Here is a 19,591-nt window from a genome sequence, read left to right as displayed (position 1 = left end):
TAGTGGTACCTCTTAACTCGGTCTCGACTGTGGTGCTGTTTTAATGTGTGTTTTGTTTAAGTGTGGGCCCTTATCTGTGGCTAAACAATAGAAGTGGTATGAAAGTCTGCCAGCCACCTACAGAGTGACTTCATTATGCTCACAACCTGTGAGGGAGCCAGTGTGTTGCTCAGGGTGGAGTGTAATGTCAAAATAGAACTTGTCCAGTATTTTTACATGTAATTAAAAAGAAAAGGTTAAAGTAATACTGGGTGAATTTTTGATTGGTCCTCTTATGCTGAAGGACTTTAGAGAAATTTGGTATTTCTAAAGCAGATTTGAGACCTTTCTATGGAATGGTGATTTAGATGAGCTGTAAAGAAAAATTACCTTTCCTCCCTATGCAGAGGAAAACTGACTTGGGTTGAAATACTTGTAAAGGCTGAAGAAGTTGCAAACCAGTTTCTTTTTAAGCCATTTAATATCACTGTTTGTTTTTTAAATTATATTTGGTGTTGATGATTTATTCATAGCTGGATGAAGGATGGGAATTGTCTACCAAGTTTTACGGCTAAGAGCTAAAGTTAAGAAATTCAGTTATCCTACATGAATATTTAAGACAAGCAGAGTTCAGAGTAAAAATTTTGTAGTTAGTTGTCTTAGTTATCTACTTAATGGAATTCCTGCTTTTTAAAAGGGCTGAAGTTGCCATCTTTCTTGTGTAAATTGCAATTTTTGTTTTAATGTGTTCAGACTATGATTTTCTGTTCCAACTCAAAATATAAATACATTATTTTCACTTCAGGAGGTACTGAATGGTGCAGAATTCTGAGGGAGATACTGTGCTTGCCATAATCTTTCTGCTGCTAGGTACCTACTGGAGAACAAGTTACTGTATCAGGTTAATCTGAGCTAGTGAGATTTAAGTTTGGATCTAAACAATGGTCTGATTCTTGCAAGCATTGGGAGCTACCCTTCTCAGGCACAGCATTCCTGTGTAATACATAAAAAGCCTTAGCAGCCAACCTCAGTGGTAAGAACTGCCAAAAGCAGATCATTTGAGAGGTAACCAGCATTGTTTCCTCCCTAAAAAGCAGCAGCATTTCTGCACCACGGGAAAAGGTAACTAGGAACAGCTGGCCCTACTTGACTGGTTTGATGTATTCTAAATGAACAATGAATTTAAGTTCTATGTCATGGTGTTTACTCCAAAGACATGACATAGAAATATGAAACACCAACATTTAAAAAATACAAATATGAACCATCTAGTTATTGGTTTAAGGACTTAAATAGTTTTTGTTAATACAATTAAAACATACCTGGCAGAAAGCTGTTAGTGTAATCTTTGAAACATTTTATCTGGAAGTTGGAGGAAACTTAGACTAACTGGTGAAGAACAAATTAAACCTAAAGAGCATCAAGAACCCTGACAGTTAACCCAGTGGTTTTATCTAAATCTATTCAGATGGAATGAGTTAATTTTGGTGTTTCTACATGTTTATTAGGGTTTGTTCCATTCAGTTTGTCAGTTTGGAAAACATCTCCTTTATGTGAAATCAGTCAGGGATTTTAACTGTCACTCAAGTATTTTAGTTGCAGTTAAATTGTGCAGAGCTCTGAATCTTCAGGGCTTTTAGAATAACCTGCAGCGTTCAGAATAAATGTCCTTGCATGGCCTTTAATGCTCCCTGCCCCCAATTACCTGGAGCTGCTTAAGTGGAGTCAGTAATGCATCCTGGAGTCTGATTGTACTAGGCATTAGTTTTCCCACAGGACAGGCGTGGATCTGCTCCTCTTTCAGAACAACCCTTGCCTCTGGCATTCCCCATTTGCTGTGGAACCTGTCTGTTCCCAACAGGAACGTGCTGAATGGGTGCATCTGTGTCTGCCTGCAGAGCTCCATGCTTCAGACCAGGGCAGGGCTTCCTCCCTGGAACCAGAGGTCAGTTGGAACAGGTGAGAATTCCAGCTGTGTGTTCAGAACTCCTCTGGTGAACTCACTGAGTGAGCAAAGGTCTCCAGGTGTTGAGACATGGATCTGGGCATGGCAAGTGGCCACTGTCAGAGGCTGAGGTCAGTGGCTCACCTCTGCCTCCCTGACATTTATTCTTCTGTTAGATGCAGTGGCATGTCACAGCAGAGCTTAAAGATGTTCATTCCTTATTTAATGATGAGGTTCAGCAGGTGATAACATCAGTGCTACAGACTGCAGCCTGCCCTACTCCTGCTGGACTGAGAGGAAGAAAGTGACTTTGAAGCAGCAACCTTGTGTAAGTAGTTTGGCACAGCTTTTGGAAACTGTGCTCTTTAATTTGGAAGTCTCAAAAGACTTAGAGCAAAGCAAGTTCTGCTGTTTAGCTTGCTCATTGCAAGGCACAGGAGGCACTTCTGGGTCTGCCAGCATTGCTTCTGCAAGGTCTTAGGAAAGCAATCTGATAAATAGGTGTGTCTGAATCATGTGGATCTGCCTTTGGCACAGCAACCTGCAACTCCATGCAACTATCTTTTCTCTAGCAAATCTATTTCACAATCAACCTGCAGTGGGATACAAGACTTTAGTCAGAACAGAGATGTGGAAGAAGTTTTCTACTGAGCCAAGAATGAAGACAGCATTTTTCTTTTCTCTTTTTGACAGTGCTCTGCACTGCCTCTGCCCCCCATCCATGCTTATGTTAGCACCTACTGTGCTCTGGGACAGGCTTGTTCTTGTGGTTTTGATATGTTGCTAGCCTCAGGAAAAGGGAGAGGAGAATGGCATGATGAACAATTTCTTGATCTTGTCACAACAGAAACAAGGTGACTGGAGGCAAAACCTCAAGGCATGTCTGCTAGGAGGGGTGGTAGCTGCCTATGCAGAACAAAATATTTGTCTCTATTGGGTGAAAAGGCTCCTTCCTTAAAGCAGTTCCCATTTTCTCTGTACAAAGGATCGTTGTTTTTTTAGTGATACATACTATAGCCTAAGCAGAATTTCCCACAAGGAGCATGTGTGAGCAGGCAAATGGAATTCAGCTGCCTGCCCCTGCCTGCTCCTTGTGGCACATGGAGCCCAGGTGAGGAAGCAGACAGGATACTTCACTGACCTGGCTTTTTCTCCTTTCACCTTAACTTCAGATTTTCTTGTGCATTCAAACCCTCCTGCGTCCTACTTCCTCTATCACCTGATCATGAGACACCTTGAATAATACACCTGTTTTGTGCTGGCAGTTTTGACAAGACTGTAGTGCTATTACTGCCCCTTGATGTTGTCATCTTCTTGCAGGGGTTCCACACTGCTGTCTCCTTATCACAAAAGTTTCACACCTTCCTGGTGTTTCTCGTGGGCAGCTCTTCAGAGCACTGACTCTTTCTTCTTCACAAAGCAGCCAACTGACCCCAGCTCCCTTCTCACCCAGCCACCCCACTCTTTTATAGCACTCTTCTTCTCACTGGTTACAGCTGTGGCCTGGTAAAGTCAGGCCTGCTCCTAATCTTTGATAATTGGCCCAGCTGCAACTCCTTAGGGGTGAGATTACTTTCTACACTCTCTTTATTTTCTTATATTCTATCTCCCTACACCTTGATAGCATTTCCTCCCTTCTCTTGCCTTTCAAGCCCTACTTTGCTTTTTTGCTCCATACATACACAGGAATATCATCATAAAAGGAAAGGAAAATTCTCAGGTGGATATGCCAGGACTTGAAGACTCCACTCCTGCTTAAGGTCATCATCTGCAGCTATCAAGTATGGTGGTAGGAATCTTCTCTGTATATTCATAAAGGAGAAATAATTTATTCTTTTCATTGGTCCACTCAAGTGAATTGAGTGTATCATTATTATTATTATACTGTTGTAGTATTATGAGCTAAGACTGAGAGAACTGTGTTTGTGCAGCCTTGAGAAAACAAAGCTTAGGGAGAGAACTTAGCACTATGTTCTAGGGGTGGTTACAAAGATGGAGGGAGATTCCCTTTCTACGGGGGTGACATGGAAAAGATGAGGGGTAAGGGGTGCTTCCAACTGGAAATGAGGAAAAACTATTCCATTATTTGATTGTTCTCATGGTGAAAAATCTCCCCAGGGAAGTGGTGGATTCCTCAATGGCAGACACTTGTAAGATTCAGCTGGACAGGGTGCTGGGCCATCATGTCTAGACTGTGCTTTTTGCCAAGAAAGCTTGAACCAGATGATCATTGATCATTGAGGTTTCCTCCCAACCTGGTATTGATTGAAAATGGTGATGCTTCATCTTGGATTTCTGGGAACCATCACTGAAGCTTCAAGTCTGATTTACAATTAAAAGCAGGCACATAATCAGCATCTGCTTTATATCCAGGGGCTTAATTTGTTAGTCTGATGAGTCAGAATTTGAGTCACTCAGGCACCAGCTTCCCTAGGAGAGGGAGGGAATGTTGTCCCATGCTGAGCAAAAATCCCAGTGGTAAGAACAAGCTGCCATGATCATCAATATTTTTAAAATTCAAGTCTGTGGTGCTAAGTTACATGTGATAACGTGTACCTTTGGGTAAAAAGGTGCAACAAGATTTCTTGTTAGCTGGCAATTCTGAGAAGAATTTAAGATGTAAGGTACTATTCTCTATCAAGGTCAGTCTTGTAGTTAGATCTGGTTGTTCAGGGTATTTGTTTAAATGAATTCAAGTAGGAGATTAAATGTTGCTTACAAAAACTGTTTCACTGGGGTTTCACTGGGTTTTTCCCTGAAGGCTTGTAGGTTTCATAATCTGTCACTTTTCAGTGTTTTGTCTTGACTTGGATGCTTCCCAATTTTGAAAATATATCTGTTTAAGGAAAATAATTAAGAACCAGCTTGTTAAGTACCTCTTAACTCAAATGTTTCCTAGGTTGAATCATAGTATCATAGCACTTCTCCAATTTCCAAACTTTACTCTCTCCTAGATGACCCTCCCAGCTTGCCATCTGTGGGCAGTTTATTTTGGTGAGGTGGAAGGAAGCTGTTAGCAGCTCAGAGAACCTGTGCTGGCACACTCATGTGTCACTGTCCTTGGAAAATGCATGATTAATGGTGTGATAACATCCAGTGCAGCACTTTCCCAGCCTAATTTCACTGTCCTTGTTCTGGGAAACAGCAATTTTCTCTGGTGGTTGAAAACAGCTGTTTGAGCAGTGTAAACACCTGGAAGGGTTGGCCTGTGCCTCAGGGATTTCTGATTCAGGGCACCAAATAGATCAGAATGGTGTTAGCTTTTTAACACTAAAAGCATTCATTTGGAAAATGTAAATGGTTATCAGAGGGAAGCATGTATTGTATCTTTTATTCTGGAGACAGTTAAATTAAGGATGCTTTAGAGCAGTAGATTGTGATGACCATTTTTTCAGGTATAAAAAGTATAAAAAGTTGAGAGATAGATTTAGTACAGCTTCTTTCCAACTTGCCTCTTGAAAATAGGCACTGCAGAACTCTTCACCAGTGTAGTGAGTCTCTTTTGGGTATTGTCCAAATGTATCACCTGCACAGTGACTTCTGCAGCTCTTCATACATTATTTGATCCTAACAGTGCCAAGAGAAGAGGAAAAATACCTCAGACAGTGGTAAAAAATTACACAGTATTTAAAAGTGACTTTGTGTAGTATTTAAGCAAGTGAAACAAACCAGCTCTATGAGTCACTAGCTGCATTTTAAAACATTTACAAACAAAAACCTAAAGAAGGCAAACCTCCATTAGCCTGGCTCATAAATGAGGCTGTCCAGGAAGAGTCACCACTGGTGTAATTCCCAGAGGCCTCAGGCAGAGTTCTTACAGTTCCTGTTGCCATGCTGGGTTAGATGGCAGCTTCACTGAGGAGGCACTGCCCTCTCCACCACAGGAGCTGCTGAATTGACACTTTCCTCCCCCCTCTAGTTCTGCACCATGAACAGACAGGATCAGCCTTTGCTAGTCTAACCCAACTGTTCCTTAACCCTTTTCACTGGTCACTCAAAATGAGAGTTTTGAGGAGCAGAATACTTCCACTGAAATATCTGGCTTCAGAACGTAATGTCTGCCCATAGCTTAAAGAATATTTTTTTTTGTTTATCTTGAGTTAACCAATTAAACCAAAACCAGATGTGTATGGGATAGAAGAGGTAGATGCACCACATCAGTAAGATGCAGCTTTATTGCCTTTTTAAAAAATTTTCCAGTGTCACAGCAAAGTGTAGTTTTTGTCAAGACTGAATTTGTCTAGCAGATAGGAAGCAGCAGCTGGAAATGGGACATAAGTATCTTGTATTGCAAAAGATATTTCAAAATATTTAACTGACAAATCTTCAGATGAATGTAACTGAAATATAGGACTCTCAGATATGTGATATTTAAGCTGCCTTTGAGATGCAGAATAACATTTTTGGTTAACCAGAAGGAATATGTTCTAATACTTAACTGTCATTGCCATTTTAGAGGAGATGTTTTAAATTTTTGTGGCTGTTTGTTTAGTGATTAGCAAAGGGAAAACAACAGCCAACATCATCTTTAAAGGCTCTTGGAGCCACAGATCACTTTTAATTTTATGAAAGGTCACTGACCACCAAAATACAATAAAAATGAAAGGAAATAGTTTACTAACTTCTCTGGCTAGTGCTACATGTGAATACATGATTGTATTCTGGCTGCAGCACAGCACACTCTTGGCAAGACATGGAGACCTAGACACAAGCTCTGCAATAATAGCAATTCCTATATATTAACTTCAAAATTATAGTAATTAAGATGACTGAACAGCTTTCCTTTCAGTCATTAAAAGGAAAAAGGGCATAAGGAAAGGCTTAGAACAAACTTCCTTGACAAATCCAAATAACGAAAAGAGTGATAAGAAATAACTGAGATCATGAAGTGTGTTTTGTGTCCCATCTCAAATTTACATCTCTTGCACACCACCAGAAAAGGCTGAGCATCTTTTTGTGTGTCATCATCACAGGGGAGGAAAAGTTGTGGCAGGATGTGGTGCACACTAAAGGCCTTGACTTCTACACTGAAAGCTCAGCAGACATAAGAGCTTAAGGCCAGGTTAATGATCAATCTGGGAATGTCAGTGAAGTCCAAGGCATCACAGTAAAAAATAACCTTGGTATCTTGGTAAGCCATCTACATACAGTGCAGCTGAAAAGGGAGGCTTTAATTTCTGACCTTAACACAGACATCAGGTTTGTTTAATGCAGGATCAGGCAGTGTCAGTTTGAAATCCACCTCAACCATTCCCAGCAGCCTCCAGCATCAGAAGAGTGTCCTTCCCAAGGCAGTAATGAGCTTTACATACTGGAATTTTACCTTACCTGTTTGGACACTGAAGACTTCACTTTCCTGAAAGCTTCTTCAAAGTGTTTACGAGAAATCTTGATTTCTGCTTAAAGAACAAAGCATAATAAATGACTGAAATTGCAGACAAGGGACAATCAAGTGACTGTTGCATGTATTTCAAAGTAGCATTCATGAAACCTAACTAACTCACTTTCTGGAAGTGAATCCCTCAAATTCTGCTGCTTCCACTTCTGGGCTTTTTTTTAAACATAAATTCAATATTAAATTTCTCTGTTATTTAAGAAGTATCTAGAAAACATTTTGCTATCATTCCAATTCTACTCAATTTCTAAGTAATTGGTTTTATATCATTGCTTTATCTGGCATTACACAGAAGTGATGAAAGCTTTCACTGCTACAACTCCCTGTGTTTATGCAAATTGCCTTTTTGACCTTAATGCAGCTCTCCACAGTAATTATTCCTAATATTTTGAACAGGTTTTCTTAGTATGTTAAAACATAAGCATACATCAAATAAGTCACAGATTCCTCTGCTCTCACAAGGAAGTGCCTTGTTTAATCTGGATTTTAAAAATCCTAAAATGCCACTACATAAATAATTACCGCTAACACTGTGCACAGGTACCAGATATGTCAGAAATACAAATTGTAGTCTTGTTTGGTGCATTCTTCTTATCTCTTTCATTAGGATGATTATTGCTTTTATTTCCACCTCTGCCACATTAAATTGGATGTCCCAACATGAAAAAACTCTTAACATTAATCTGTTTTGAGTCCGAGTTGAACAAAAATCTTCTGCTGATACAGTAAAAGACTAAAAAGCAAATGGAAGATACTGAATCAAAAATGACATATATCTTGTCTAAGGTGTTAAGCAGAAGAGCAAATAGCCTACAGTTATGATTACCTTTAACACAGGTAAAGATGAAGGTTAAATTTCACTGAACTAAACATACAACCTCACTGCTTTCTCATCTCACTTCTCTGGAGCTCACGTTCAACATTCCTATTACCAGATAAAATAACACCTGGAAAATCTGAAGATGCAAGTTTAAAATATCAGGAATTTCACCTATTTCCCCAAGGAAATGCTATTTACAGTAATAAAAAGGTTCAAACTGGGACTTTCCCAGAAGACGGATGACTTTTAGACTGAGTCATTAAAACTCCATAAAACAATAAAGATAGGAGAATTTAATTTTGCTTTCACTTTTGTTTTTAAGCATGTAATTGTAATCAAACTGTGACAAGGCTACAGGGAGAGAAAATGTCCTGCTAGGTAGCTGACCTCTCACTGCAGGTTAAGTTAGACTGCTTCATGCTTATTATGTGATAAAAGCTTGCCCAAAGCTTGATCATGTAGAAAATGTAGCTGTGAGTAATCTAGACCTTGGCTACTTGCTTTAACACACTTTGCCTTGATTTCTGATGACCAAACCATTTAGTCTGAACAAGTAGGTACAAATATTATTTAAAACAATTTATATTGTTAAATTAAAATAATGAAGTATATAAACAAGTACAGTCTTTTAAAAATAAGACAATGTACTTAAGACTCTAAATATGAAATTGGGAGTTCTCCTATTTAAATAGATGAGTGAGGGATACATGGCTCCTATCAAACAAGGACCATATCTTGCTTTTCAAATTCAATTGCAAAGATGCAAAACTTTATTCTCACTTGTTAAACCACATTTGGTCTTAACTGCTCTAACAAAAAGTCTCACAGATTCTCTGCTTAAGATCAGCCCTACAGACTGCAGGTGATGTGGGACCACTGGCTATCTCTTACAAAAATGTACAAAAAGGGTCATGGTTTAGAAGGTCTGTATTTGTCACTGCAGCTGAAATAGGAGTAAGGCTCTCTCTCAGGCTCTCTCTCTTATTATTTCTCATATCCTGTACATTCTGTGTGACTAGATCTGTTTGAAATAAATACCCAAGATTAAGCTAAAAGGTAGGTGTGTTAAAATGTCAATGGGAAGAAGTCACCAGGAGCACATGGTGTTCCAAAGTTTCTGAGGAGCCTGACAGAAACTGCAGAACTGCTGCAGCAGGGTGGGGCCCACTCTGGCAGTGCTGCTGAAACCACTTTTATGCACCATCTTCAGTGGTTTGGAGAAGGGAGGCAGAAGTGAAACTCCAAGTTTGCAAATGACAGTGAACCTTTCTGGGCATTCAGTGCTGGCCCAATGATGAGAAAATCCAGGGGTGCTGCATAAAAGTGGAACTCTGCCCAGTTGTTAGGAATTTCCCCAACAAACTTCTGTATCTGGCAATTCTTAGACCATAGTGACTAACATGATCAGCTTGCCTAGGCCTGTTCAGATTAGCAGTAGAATTTCTGAATTCTCCTAAGAAATATCACCAAAAGGATATCTTTACATTTCACTTTCTAAAAGCACCTTCAAGCAAACCACTGCCAAGTGTTAAAAAAACCACACCCCCGATTTTATTCCAGAGGGAAAGTATCAGGTATAACAAGGAGTTGCAACAGTTCCTCCAGCACAGAAAGGAGCAGCCCTGATTCCAAAGGACTGACTGAGGAGGACACTCAGCAGCCAAGCAGAGCGTGGGAGGGGAGGCAGCCGAGCTTGTCCTGCTCAACACTGAAGGAACAAAATCCCCAGTCTTTATCTTGAAGATAAGAATGAACAGGGTCTCAAATCAGAGACCACCTCACATGTTTTCATACCAATCAGGGCTGACATCTTGGAAACCCAAGGACAGTGCTAGCAGCAGCTGCTATAAACATGCAAATCAAGCTGTACATGTATTACTGACTTGCTGGCTGCCTACACATTCACACAGTCAGTGCTTAGGCTGCAATCTGAACTGTGAAGGCTGAATTCAAGGGATGAACAGCTTTGAATAAAGCCTGCTCTATTCTGAACAATTATCAAAATAACCAGGATAAACTCAGATATTTCTACCTCAAATCAAGAGTTTTAGCCAGCTACAGCAAGCAAAATGGATAACCAAGTCATACAACAGGGAAGGTTTTTATAGCTCAGGGTTTTTTCCTCCTCTAGCTGAACATGCTTGTTGGCTCAGAACAGGGAATACAGACACTGTGCTCTGGTAATCTACTGTTGCTAAAATCCAGACAAGATTGGATAGGTACTAGATCAAAAAGAATGATTCAAAGCCATTAAAATACCAGTGTTACTCTTAGAAATCAGGGGCATAATGAAAGCCTACAATATTTTCCAAGGACGTAATCTGAAAAGTCACAATTCCATCTCAGCTTTGCGTTTTGGCTTAAAGATAAAATAACAAACAAAATTACTGGGAAGAAATCTAAACAGACAGGCATTTTACATAAAAGTCTCAATCTATAATTTAAAAATCCCCACAAAAATACAACTTAAACCAGCAGTGCAGACAGATAACGAAAGGGCAGAGATTGTACTTGAATCAATTTATAACTTCCTGTTAAAGTCCTGGCAAGAGGCACTGATGAGCTAAGCACCAAAGATCAAAAGTGGCACAGATCTTCCCAAGTCCATCGGTGCTGGATGTACGTGTTCAGTTACACAACACAGCTGGGTGCCAAAACCAGGAAACCAGGGAATGTGCAGTTTACAACCCTCCTCCAAATACATCAGTGATACAGTCTCTGATAGTGACAGGGGAAATTGCCAACGGTGTATTTATTTAGTCTAGAAAATAATCAGTTTACATAACCGTTTAACAGAAACCTTTCTTTAAGGCTGCAACCTTCAATTCTTTAAAAAAAAGAATTGTGCTGACTTCTGGCATAACCATTTTTCCTGTACCTTCCCCCACCTCCCCTTATCTGACTCAATTTTTGTTTTGCTCAGAAGTCAATCAATCAATAATGTACAGCTTTCACAGCCTTACGCTTGTCTTCAACTCCTTTAAATACCTGATATTCCATTTACCTTGTCACTGTTCAGTTAAGATTTTCTTTTTAAAGCTCTCTTACCCTTTTTGCTTTGAGTATTCTGCAGGGCCATTTCCTGTCTCAAGGCACAAATGGAAGCCTCACGCACCAGAGCTGAAAGGTCTGCCCCTCTAGAGATACAAACAACAGGTTATTTGGGGATAAATTGCTGATAAACTTCTGTTTTGCTGATGGCATATAGGAACACACTCAAAATGACATTAAAATTTGGTTGTACTGTCACAAAGTTTCATCCTAAGAACACTGGAAAGAGGCCTGATGATTATGTAGTCTGCAACCTTCATTATGGAGTGATGCCCTTCAGATTTTAGCCACAAATTAAGATCAAATTAATGAGAAGCAAGGGAAGAGGCTAAACCCCCATTCAGCATCTTTGAAAATGCCAAAGGGTTGATTAATACTGTGCCACTTCTTAGGAACATAACTTCTTTTTTTAATAAATCTTATGAGAGATTCAAATAAGAGCCCTCACCATTACAAAAAGAGTTGCTCAAAGCTGCATCAATAGTAAAGTTAACATGCTCTTAAAATAATAGTATCCACAAAGCATGGTCAGATCAGTTTAAGTATTTCTTTCCAGTTTCCTGGAACTGGAACAGCTTTCACATGTCTTTCAGCTGGTGAAAGTCATCAAACAAAAAAAAAATTTCAAAATTAACTCCCCATGCTTCATTTGGGGGTACTAGACATAAAGTATTTAAAAATCAAAAATTAAACCCAACCAGATAAAACAAAAACCCCAAATAAACCAAAACCATCAAAACCCACAACAAAAACCCAAGCACATGCACACACACACACACAAAACCCCCAAACTCAAAATACAGATATACCCAAGCATCAAAAAACCCAAAACCAGACAACAAAATCTCAAACAAAAAACCCACAAGAAAAAAACAAACCAAAACCTCCACACACTGAACAAAAAACCTCTGAACTATAAACCAGTGAGTGAAAGGTGTAGAAAGAAAAATTACTCATCTTTCCCAATAATATTGTGGCAAGCAGCCTGTCATAACCTTTATCTTTTGTGAGCTCCATAAAAACATTGAGCATTACTAAATTATTGGACAGCTTAAAGCTTTTTAAGTTTTATGGACCATAACTGCAAATTATTCTGACAGGCATGGTCATCAAGCTTTCCCTAAAGCCACACCTTGCTATTCCCAAAGCTGAAATGGGCCCTCATTCCTTTGTCAAACAGATTGCTCTCAACTCTGTGACAGAACAAGCTGCTTATGGCTGCTTAACCAATTTGCTTTCATCACCATTGTGTATGGGCCCACAACTTAAAGAGGGCTCTTTGTTCCTCAGATGATGCAAGAATTATAAAATAAAACCAAAGGAAACCAAAAGGCCTCCACTGTTCTGTATTTGCAATGTGAAGACTATTCCAGAGGAAGAAGACTTTAGCATCCATATATTCCTACCAACTTCTTGGAAAAAAAACCACAAGGAAAAGCAAGAAAAATACCCTAAGGGAAAAGGTTTATAAAGTTAATAAACTCTATTAATAATACCAAGAAAACACAGCTGATCATGCACCAAAGACTGCTGGCACTGCACATGAAGTGTGAACGTCAAAAGTAGAAGATACTCACGTGTAACAATCACAGTGCTCACTGTAAGCAATTTCCTCCAGGCTCACATCACTGTCCAGGGGAGGCCTGGTGCCATCCTAAAGGAGTTGAGGTAAGGAAAAAGAGAAGGTAAGAAAACTCTTTTTCTTTTACATCTACCATCCCTGAAGTGATGAAGTTTCTTTAATCCAGAATCATATAAGTATCTGACAAGATTCCTGCAATATCCACAAATATAAATATTTTTAACCTCAAACTGGCAAGAAGGATAATCAGCCTTAAAGCCATTTAATTAGAAAATGTTAAGCAATGGTGAATTTTAACTTGCCACCCACAGATTAGATTTTCTCTAAAGAAATGATGGCCAGCCTGTCCCAGGGCATTGTAACAACATTATTCCATACGTGGGCTTACTTTTAATAAAAGTTGGGTGCTTCAGCAGCTTGTTTAGCTGAACTTCCTCTGGTTTTACTGTGTGCTGAAATCAAACAGCTAAGCAATAGGCATGTCAGCTTAGTCTTATCACATTTAAGACTAAATTAATTGTCTATCTTTTATATTCTGGATATAGATTTTCAAACTCAGAAGTTTTCCATTTGGGTTTCATAGGAGTTTAGATATACTGTAGATTTTTGGACACTACTTTTCCATATTATTACTGCTTCCTCCAGAAAGACTCCAGAAGTGGTTTCTTTTGTTATTATTTTTGCATCTCCAACAGCAAAAGTCTTAAATGACATAAATGGTATTTGAAACTAGCCAACAAAATTTCCAAACACTGTAAGCTTAGAGATCCTCCTGTTATCCTTAGACAACAGTAAAGTATTATCATGATAGTACAGAGATTCAAGATGTCTCTTTGATCAAACAATATCTGAGTTTTGACAGGAAAGAACACTTTTAGGATAAAATGATACGTTTCTGCCAGATATTCATTTGACAGAAATGCACAAATTCACATAAATATTTTCTGACTCCTTCAGAGGAACTAATATACTGCATACCTACAATATCTTCAAGAGAAAAAAATAAAATGTATAGTACCTGGCAAGTTAAATTACTTGAATACTTAACAGACAGTGGAACAGTCAAGGACTAGGCAGAGTAAGGAAACAATCTTGAATGAATCTTTAACAATTAGAAAGGGAAAAAATCCAGAATAACACCACAACAAAAAGATAAAGGAGCAGTCTGATTTGAAAACATCCTGAAAGGAGAGACTTTAACCTGGAAACAAGGAAGCTTCATACAACTTCATATGGGATACTTTAGTAATTCTTATAGGAAATTGCAAGCCAGAGAGATGCCTTCTCTGCTAAAAAGAAATGTTTAACCTACTGTTTTGTGGAGCAAATAAATTGGGCATTTTTTGCCCTCCCTGCTCTGGAGCCCAGCTCTGTGCAGCAGAGGAGCTTGATGCAGCTTCCAGGAATGTTTAAGTACAGCAGTACTTGAAACATGTGAAGGCAGGCTTCTCTTGCATAATGTGCATAATTGGGAATGACTGATTTGTACAAGTTAACTGAAATAAGTCTTTCACAACCCACATTTAGGCTGTCCTCCTGACAGCCTGTTCCTCCCCCCAAGTCCCTTTTCTGCCCCTCACTGCTGCCTTTCTAAGCATCCATGTTTTCATTCAGCAAGGATTCAGTTTCCACTTGCTGTGCATGTATTCCCTGGAGATTTCTGGGAATGCATGCCATCATTCAGAAGCCACTCACATCTGCACCAAGCATTTTGTTTTCTCTGGCCTTGAGCAAATATGTTCTCAAATTTTTCACACTTCCTCACCTAGAATGCATGGACTGAAATCTGACAAAAAATAAAGTATTTCAATTAATTTAAAACGTTTTCCCCTCTTCCTACTCCATGTTCTTCTTTCAGATAAATCTTTAAAGATGTGTAGGAGTTAACTCCTCATTCACCATAAGGATTTGTAATCAAAATAGCCAGACCACTGTGAATAAAGCATGCATGAAAGCATCTTGCATTCCAAAAAGCAAGATAAACAACATGATAACCAGTGAGAGGATCCACAGAAACCAAGCTGATAAACACTGTGCAAGGTATTCCTGCTGCCAAGAAGGCCCCTAAGCAGGTAAGTTCACATCAAAGCTGATATCAGCAGAAGACAAAAATATTCTGGCAGTGGGATAATAACAGGGTTACCACATCCCACTGCCACTCCTCTTGGTGTTATCCCAACAGGAAGACAGGATTGTAGGCACAAAGATTCCCAGGAGAAGGGAGCAAAGACACCTTTCAGCGACCTCGCCCAGGATTTATGGCAGTAAATGCAATTCTGAGTTTGATTCCTGATGGGAAACTGCAAACAGTTCTCCCCAACAACCACCTGGTCACTGACACACAAGAGGAAGCCAGAGATGAAGTGAGGACTCACTACAGTTCCTTGTGCTCAGTGTTACCCATGAGTGATCCTGCCCTTGCCAGGTGGGTTCCTGTATCTTGGTGTGGCTGTGAGAGTGAGAGAAATCAGCTCTGTTTAATGCCACCTTTGCTCCAGGGAAGGGAGCAAAGTACCAAGCTCTGCTGCACTATTCCTCTACACCCCTAATTACCTTTGAAAATAAATCTGGTAAAATAAAAATTGTGATTCCTTACAGTATTCAGAGAGTATCCTTACACTCAATTCCTCTCAACATCTCATGAAGAACATTAAGAACAGGGTTGTAAAAAGTATGAACTGAAGTATTTCTTGGAATACTTCCAAGTAAAACTTGGAAACAACAAACTTGTCTACTGCAAATAGCAAATGGAGGAATACTCAATCTATTTTCATCCACGAAGCAAAGCACAGAACAAATGAAGGAAAGTCTAACATCCTGAATTTGTAATGAGAGGTCACCCTGTGAACATCCATTTTGGCATGAAAGAACAGGCTGGAACAAGTTCTCACTTTCTGAATTCTGAATCAACTATTGCCTATACACCACAACTTTAAGGTTACACAAGTCTGAATTATCCCTCATTACAAATACACTAAACAATTTTTGCCAGACTTCTTATAATGCTATCTTTCCTCTACAGCAAAGACTTTGTCTCCTTTGCTGCTCAAACCAAGATATGACAGAACATCTGGTCTTAAAAATTAATGTTGATCTACTGGAAAAGAGGAGGAAATATCCAAGTAATTCATATGCTTTTTATGTTCTTTTTTAAGGCCTTGATTCCTGCTGTGCCCTACTTGGAGAAACACTCCCAGAATTCTATAATCCAAGTGTCTGAAGTAGCAGATTGTGCTGTCCACCACAGGGAGGACCCATGAAGGCACAGATTGTACATTTTCACATTTACTTTAACGCACAACCTCAATCATCACAAGCTTCTTTTCATCCTAAAGCAAATTAGGTGTCACAACTACTGTTGAGCAAATACAGATGGAGCTTGTGAATCATTCTGCTGAATGTCTGGAACCCCCCAAAAAAGCTTACAAAACACTTCTAGGCCCATTACTCACTCAGATAGGAATCTTCTAATTAAATCTGTTCAAGCTGTGACTATCAAGGCAGCAACTTCTACGTTTAACAGGTTTGCTTTACTCAAGATTCATCAGCCCCTTGCAGTCCCAGAGCAAATTTAACAGCAGATGGGCTGAGTGATTCTTTTTATGACCTCATGGAATAGCTGAAAGTGTTTCATGAGACAGGATCCTGCAGTTCTTTGTAACATTTAATTTCTCTTACAGCATTCCACCAAGCTTCAAGATGAAGGATATATTTCCAAATACTCACTTTGGTGATGGTTTTTAGAATAGCAAGTCGATCTTCAGGTGGTGGCAAACCCACATAGAGTGTTTTATCCAGCCTACCAGGACGCAGGATAGCTGGGTCAATGATATCTTAGGGAGAGGAAAAATAGAAAAGAATTAATCCAGAAATGAGTTGCACCCTTAGGAATATCTGCACATGAGAAGGAATACATGCATATTTGTACCAAGACTCAAAGAAGCATTTGTGTCATGCATATGCATTTGAAGCTCTGAGCATTATGAAAAAGTTTCATTTTTGTCATCAAGTCTCTAACAGCCAGTAAAATTAAGCCACAGCTGATCAATGATGGCTCATAAATACCAGTTTCAACTCTTCAGATAAGAGGACAACTCTATATTTGGCAATACAGAATTAGAACGTTTTTGCTGAGGAATTCCACATTAATTATTAGCAGTTTCTTCTACTGGAAGGAACTCTACCCAAAGGGACAATGATAAGCCAAGCATAACAAGCACACAGGGCCAATCACAACCATCCATATGCAAACTTAATTTTATTGGTCATTTGTATTTCTACTACATCATGGTTATCTGAATGGTAAAACAGGAAACACAGGAAAATACCAAAAACAGCTGCAAAATACAGAATCAGTTACCCAGGGAGAGCTACAGCTTCCAAATTTATTATGTGTGGAGAAATAAGAAATCAAAAATTATCACAAATGTTTCTAGAAAACCATTCAAAGCCTAAGAGTAACAGAAATGTGTAGCTGCCTTTTAGCACCACAGGCTGTGATACCAAATGTACACAAAGTGAGTCAGGATGTAAATACTATTTGTATAACAAGAGATACAGACAGGGCATATAACCTGGAAAAGGCCTCAATTCCTGTCTGTGTTTCAGCACAAACTGCCTGCATGATGTTTCTCAATGCTTCTTGACACCCTATTTCCCCATCTACCAAAACCCAATAATGGTATTAATCTGCTTCACTAAGGAATTCTATGGAGTTACTATCCCTGGAGGTACTGAAAAAACCTGGAGATGTGACAACTGGGGACACTTGGGTTTAGTGGTGGGTTAACAGGTGGACTCCATCATTTCTGAGGTCTTTTCCAACCTAAATGATTTTGTAACTCTCTGATATCCCACATGCCACAGTAATGTAAGCAGCAAAGTCACAGAAGCACTCACAGAAGATATAAAGAAATCTATATTTTTACTATAACAGCCTATTTGGAAGTATATAAATTATATGAATGTGTGAGGTAGCTACTGCAAGAACCTCTCCCTAAAGTGACAGTTGATGATTCCATCTAAGTCTGAAGCTGGAAATTATCAAGGTCTCCCAATGAAGCTGCCAACAGCCTGCATTGGCTCTGCCCTCCTGACAAAACAGCTCACAGACAAACTACTGCATTCCTGTACATTAAAGGTGAAGGGCTGCAAAAAGTGAAGCTGCTAATCTTTACTGTACAGTAACAGACACCACCCAAGCCCTAAAACAGTAGCAGGGAAGTTAAACTATCACTTTTTTGCAAATGAAAAAAGTCTGCTTAACTCTGTCAACACTTGAACTACCTGATCCTACCACAGTATGGTCTTGATCCACTTTTTAAAGATGGGCATGGTTTTGTTCAAGTTGCTCTCTCAGTTATGCTTAAAGGACAACTCTGTTATCTTTTTCTTGGACAAAAGCTTTTTTCCCCCCCTAGGATACAGCAGTCATGGACAGAAACATCTATGGAAGAAAAATCAGCTAATGCAGATGCTAATGTGATGAGAATGGTGAGGGGAAAAAAAAGGAATTACTTGTATTAATTTAATCCAGACTAGATGAAACAAGAGTTAAATAGAATCCTTGTTGTGGCAGGCACAGACAAAAACATGTTACTTATACATCTGTGCATTGTTCCAGATGACACTTTGTCTTGCTTTTGACATAAGTGCACTTTCCTGTTTCTGTGTTCCTTATCACATTATTAATAGGAGATGACAAAGTTCACTCAAGGGATCTGTTACAAACACCAAAACAAATACTTTCAACAGGGCCTGCATTACAACAGCAGGCACTTGCTGATTTCCTCATTCTAATGTTCCAAAAATAAAGTATTAAATAATATTTTAAAATATTAAACTTGCTATGGAAGATACTGTTTCCATTAAGCACACTGACAACATGGTACTTGCTATTTGTCCAACAATATGAAGACAGCAATGTGGTCTGAAGTTGTATTCACCTTTTTGTATGGAAATTATCACACTGCCTGCATTCAAAAAGTTACCACAACTGACAGAACTAGATAAGCTGCAGTAATGGTGGTTTACAGCAACAAGACCACACCAAAGTCTGAAACACAGAGCTATACTCCTCATCTCCTTATGAATCTCATTTCATTCTTCTGGTTCAGATCTGGGCCTGAAGTTCTTGAAAACTCATCACATAACCCAGAAAATTATTATTTACTCATTGGACAAACTCACTCACTAGATGCATTCATATCCATTTAAAAGAACTGAGTAAGGTACCCCTTTAAGGAATTTCAAAGCATTCCACCCTGGCAAATCATAGCACTCCCTCCATATCTATTATCTTAAAACTTATCTAAACAGAAGAGAGTCAACTCAATTTAGACACATTTACCATTTTAATGAAATTAAGGCAGTTGTTGCAGATACCTCTTTCAAAGCCTATTATTATCCCTCAAGCTGGAAGGAAAGTGAAGCATGGAAATGTGATGAAACACAGCACTCCTTTTCCAAGCAGCTGTCTCACAGACAGAATATATTTCTATTGGGAGAAATGTTAATAATTTCCTGCCTTTCTGAGGTGGTCAATGGTGTTGACTGTCATTAGAAGACAGTAGTATAATTTTCCAAACAATGTGACAAAATTGCATGAGAAGATATTTACAGTACATCCATTCCTTGCTCTGTTTTAAGGGTTCAAACAGGCACGAACCTTCAGAGAATGAAGTCACTTTTCAGTTTGCTACACTGCTCTTCAATCTACTGCAAACTTTTACAGAATCATTATGTGCCATTGAAAGTATCTGTGCATAAATTCCTATACAGGGATATTCCATTGCTCTAGAATAGAATCTCTTAGTCCCA

The 19,591-nt window shown here is 39.1% G+C and overlaps 1 protein-coding gene across 2 annotated transcripts in view; it reads right to left on the bottom strand.

The window, feature by feature from the left end:
* Positions 1 to 3,821: 3,821 nt before the first annotated feature.
* NVL (nuclear VCP like) overlaps positions 3,822 to 19,591 on the bottom strand; it is a 41,164-nt gene continuing 25,394 nt past the window's right edge. Inside the window, exons 19-23 of one of the 2 annotated variants that reach the window (XM_030944858.1) lie at positions 16,499 to 16,605; positions 12,768 to 12,844; positions 11,188 to 11,276; positions 7,253 to 7,320; positions 3,822 to 5,491 (exon numbers count right to left, since the gene is read on the bottom strand). In XM_030944858.1, coding sequence (XP_030800718.1) covers positions 5,447 to 5,491; positions 7,253 to 7,320; positions 11,188 to 11,276; positions 12,768 to 12,844; positions 16,499 to 16,605 — 386 coding nt within the window. In that variant the 3' untranslated portion in view covers positions 3,822 to 5,446. Of the gene's footprint in view, positions 5,492 to 7,252; positions 7,324 to 11,187; positions 11,277 to 12,767; positions 12,845 to 16,498; positions 16,606 to 19,591 lie in introns of both variants that reach the window. The other variant, XM_030944857.1, reaches the window with a different exon arrangement.

Source organism: Camarhynchus parvulus, chromosome 3 (assembly GCF_901933205.1).
Source record: "Camarhynchus parvulus chromosome 3, STF_HiC, whole genome shotgun sequence".
Taxonomy (NCBI): Eukaryota; Metazoa; Chordata; class Aves; order Passeriformes; family Thraupidae; genus Camarhynchus; species Camarhynchus parvulus.
The sequence above is the reverse complement of the archived record's forward strand: the minus strand, read 5'-3'. Positions and strand labels throughout refer to the sequence as shown.